The sequence below is a fragment of the Microtus ochrogaster genome, linkage group LG8 (genome assembly GCF_000317375.1).
Source record: "Microtus ochrogaster isolate Prairie Vole_2 linkage group LG8, MicOch1.0, whole genome shotgun sequence".
Taxonomy (NCBI): domain Eukaryota; kingdom Metazoa; phylum Chordata; class Mammalia; order Rodentia; family Cricetidae; genus Microtus; species Microtus ochrogaster.
In genome coordinates, this window is record NC_022033.1 from 1,373,687 (window position 1) to 1,377,297 (window position 3,611).

The following is a 3,611-nucleotide window of genomic DNA, read 5'->3' on the forward strand; positions in this document are numbered from 1 at the left end:
TGAACGTGGCCAGCTCCTCAGTGGGGCATCCAGACATGGTCAGAAAAACCTGCTGTGAACGTGGCCAGCTCCTCAGTGGGGCATGCAGGGGTCGTCAGGTGTGAAGTCTGGCGAGAAGTAGTATTCAGACCCCACTGTGAGAACCAGGCAGGGATCTGAACCTTTCCCTGGAGTTGGGTTGTTAGCAGTGCAGGCATTCTGTGTGTGTGTGTCTCTCAGCTCATGTTGCATGTACTTGTATCTACACAGAGTACACATGGTTGCGTACCTCATACCTTACTGATAGCAGTGTGTGGCCACCCTGTGCCCAACCCCAAGGCTCACAGATATGGCCTGATTCATTCAGGAAGTGGGGAAGGTCCAGAGGTCTGGGACAAAGCCTGTCTCCTAGGGGCCAGGAGACAGGAGCCTGCACCACTGTAGCTTTGCTCCTCGTCACAAAGGCAATAGGGGTGTTCCCTGGGAAGTGTTGTGTGCCCAACCAATTTCTGGGACAGCCTATTGCTATGGTAACCTACATCAAAGATGGGCAGACTGACCTGCCAAATCATAGACACCATAGAAATAAATAAAACGCCACACAAAAATAATTGCTTTAAATATTAAAATATATTATGTACATAGCCATAACCAAAACATAGAAGCACACTGCCCGCGGAATCTGCGTGGCACCACAGATGGGATCTCACCCTCTCTGCAGTTTGCTTGGACATGAGTCACATGATCAGGTACAAATCTGATTCCATAAACACTGTTCAGTCCAGACATAATGATTCAAGTTGCTCCTGCCCAGCCAGAGGCCTCCAGGCTTCGAGGACAGGCAGTAAGAGCAGATTCAAGCAAACGTTAGGTGGCTGGTTCCAGTGGATGGAGCCGCCCAGGGCACTGCTGCCCTGTGTCGGGCAGGAAGTCAGGACCCGTGACAGCCACGAAATGTAGTGATACCTCCAAGATTGCGGGGGGTCGGGGACGTGTCTGGTTCATACGTGACACACTCCTCCCTCCTCAGTGTCTCAGAGGCAGCTCGGTCACAGTACGGGGCAGGGCGAGGCCCCAGAATACAGTGTGAAGTTTTGCAAGGTCCTCAGTGTTGCCCCCCCGCCCCGTGAGGATGGGGTTAGGGTATCCAGGAAGAGTCCTCCGGAAACGTAGAGGGGCCCGTGGTTGTCAGACATTGCTCTGGAGCTGTTCTGTGGGGTTGTCGGAGGCTGAGGACTGGCTGGGCAGGGAGGCCTCCAGGGCATCCGAGGACACCGACGGGGACTTGTACAGGAAGTAAGCAGTGACAAAGAAGAGGAAACCCAACACCTGGGGAGACAGGAGGAGATGTTGGCCCTCGCCAGCCTGGGGGCTCCGTGCCCAGCCTGAGGCTGCTTTTGTAGAACTCCCTCTGCTCTTCTGGAAGAAAGACACGCCTTTCCTGCATAACTAGTCCCTCATGGGGAAACCGGTGCTTCAGTTCGGGAATGAAAACTACCGTTTGGTTAAAAGCAGAGGCCAACAGAAGGTGGAAGGACCTGGCACTGTCCCCTGAAAGACATGCACTTGCCCTGTCCCTGGAAACTGAAGGACTGCTCATCCTCGGAGGGGGGACGAACCTAGATTTAGGGTGGTTATAAGCCCATAGCTGCGCCTTTGTACAGGATAAGGCAGGAGGCTAAAGAGAGGGCGGAAGCAGAGTGCAGCCAGACCCCAGAAGGCCATCTCACCTTGAATGTGAGCCCTGCAATGAGCATGTAGCGGCTCATGGCTTCATTCTGGTATACAAAGCAGGAGCCCTGGTGCCCACACTGGTCCTGCCACAGCAGGCAGGCCTTGTCAATCACCCAGCCAAAGGCAATGGGCCCCGGAATACTGCCTGCCGAAGGAGAGTTCGGTTATGGCCCTGATGGGGGAAGGAAAGAGGGGGCACAGGGAGAGACCTTTGCAAGGCCATATTGTCCATTCGTGTGCTCAGGGGTAGAAAGGGGACTTCACTCCTTTTCCTGAAGAGTTGGCATTGGGCAAGGAGTGCCGTGGTTCCTCAAGAGGGCCCTTTTGTGTTGAGGCAAGGCCACCTACTGGGTAAATAAATGACAATGTGTCCCTCTAGTGGGCATTTAGGGGAAAGGCCCATCTTAGTGAGAATCATGGCCTAACGCCTGCATAGTAACACACAGCTTGGTGATAGGGCATCTCTAGGTGCCTTATTTATGATCACCTGTCCATGGCTTCCTCACCCCCCAAAGTACCTAGTGTTCTCACGACAATCCACTGGATCCCCAGGGCGAAGGATCTTTGCTGATCACAAACACACCTGCAAGGAAAATCGCATCGTCAGAGCCCATGGGAAGCTGGCTGCGCACCTCAGACCCCTCTGCCAGCAAGAGTCCTGGCCACATCACCACCTCCCTAGGTGCCAAACACCTCGTTGGGTACCAGAGACAGTCAACTCCGATGCCCCTAGACCGAGGCCCATTTCCTGGGCCTGCGGGTACCCCAGGGCCCACCAGCATCTGCAGAGCGCCACCTGCTGGTACTACGAGAGAAAAACATGGTGAGAGCTTCTTACCGTAGCGTGGCGGTCAGAGCTGGAATGCTGCTGAGGAAGGTAAAGATAATTACAACGAACACGAGAGCCAGAAGGAGGGGCTTTCTCTGACAGGTGGAAGTGCACTTCCCTGCGGTAGCATTGCCCAAGCCAGAGGAAACCTTCTCAAGGACACAGCTACAGCCTCGGAATATCTGGGGAGCCCAACAACAACGCTGATCATATAAGGAAGGCACATGCTTCCCGGTCCCGGCCAGAGCAGGGCAGTGGGCGGTGACCACACTCACCTTCTGGCCATCCAGGCCCGTCTCAGCACCCGCGGGGCAGCCCGCAAAGCAGGCGGAGTAGTACACGATGCCATCTGAGCCACACAGGGGGCTGTAGTGCTCGGGCTGGCAACAGTAGATGGCGTTGCAAGCCGCCCTCAGGTCCAAGTGGCCTTCAGGCAGGGGACTGCAGAAATGGGCCGTTGGATGTGTGTTAGCAGCCGTGCAGACATTCCGGTATACTTCCCTGCCTGCAGGTTGCTGTGACCAACGCCTCCCTACCAGTGACAGCCCTCAGGAAGGTGGGGTCTTTTCCAGGCTCACCTCCCAACGTAGCTAGTGGTCACACCTGCCATGGGCATGTTGGGACAGTGCATGAGGAAGACAAAGAAGGCCAGTAGGCTGGTCAAGGTGCAGAACAGACAGAATCTGATGATCCCAGAGCCACGGAGCTTGAACCTGTTCACCAGGAAGCCACCCAGGAGCGTGCCGCCACCGCCTGCTGGCACCACCAGGTATCCTGAGGAAGGAACTCGGTAAGGGCCCAGAAACTCTAGGCCTGTCATTGCTGCAGCACTACTGTGGACACTGAGGAACGGGGAGAATGAGCACCATGGGTGCGTAGGGAGAGCCGTGGGGGTAGGGTGGGTTCTCTCAGGCCACCTGGAAACCCAGATCTCAATGACAATGAGATCTGCAGGGTGGGCTGTAGCTGATGCTTTCCATCCACGCTGGTTAGTACCTTAGGCTGAGCCCAGCGCTGACCTCCACCCACACTGGTCAGTACCTTAGGCTGAGCCCAGCGCTGACCTCCA

At 55.6% G+C, this 3,611-nt stretch overlaps 1 protein-coding gene across 1 annotated transcript in view; it reads right to left on the reverse strand.

Moving 5' to 3' along the window:
• Positions 1 to 629: 629 nt before the first annotated feature.
• Positions 630 to 3,611, reverse strand: part of Slco4a1 (solute carrier organic anion transporter family member 4A1) — an 18,512-nt gene continuing 15,530 nt past the window's right edge. Inside the window, exons 7-12 of the mRNA XM_005362745.3 lie at positions 3,121 to 3,316; positions 2,818 to 2,983; positions 2,552 to 2,724; positions 2,232 to 2,296; positions 1,710 to 1,858; positions 630 to 1,308 (exon numbers count right to left, since the gene is read on the reverse strand). Coding sequence (XP_005362802.1) covers positions 1,168 to 1,308; positions 1,710 to 1,858; positions 2,232 to 2,296; positions 2,552 to 2,724; positions 2,818 to 2,983; positions 3,121 to 3,316 — 890 coding nt within the window. The 3' untranslated portion in view covers positions 630 to 1,167. The remainder of the gene's footprint in view (positions 1,309 to 1,709; positions 1,859 to 2,231; positions 2,297 to 2,551; positions 2,725 to 2,817; positions 2,984 to 3,120; positions 3,317 to 3,611) is intronic.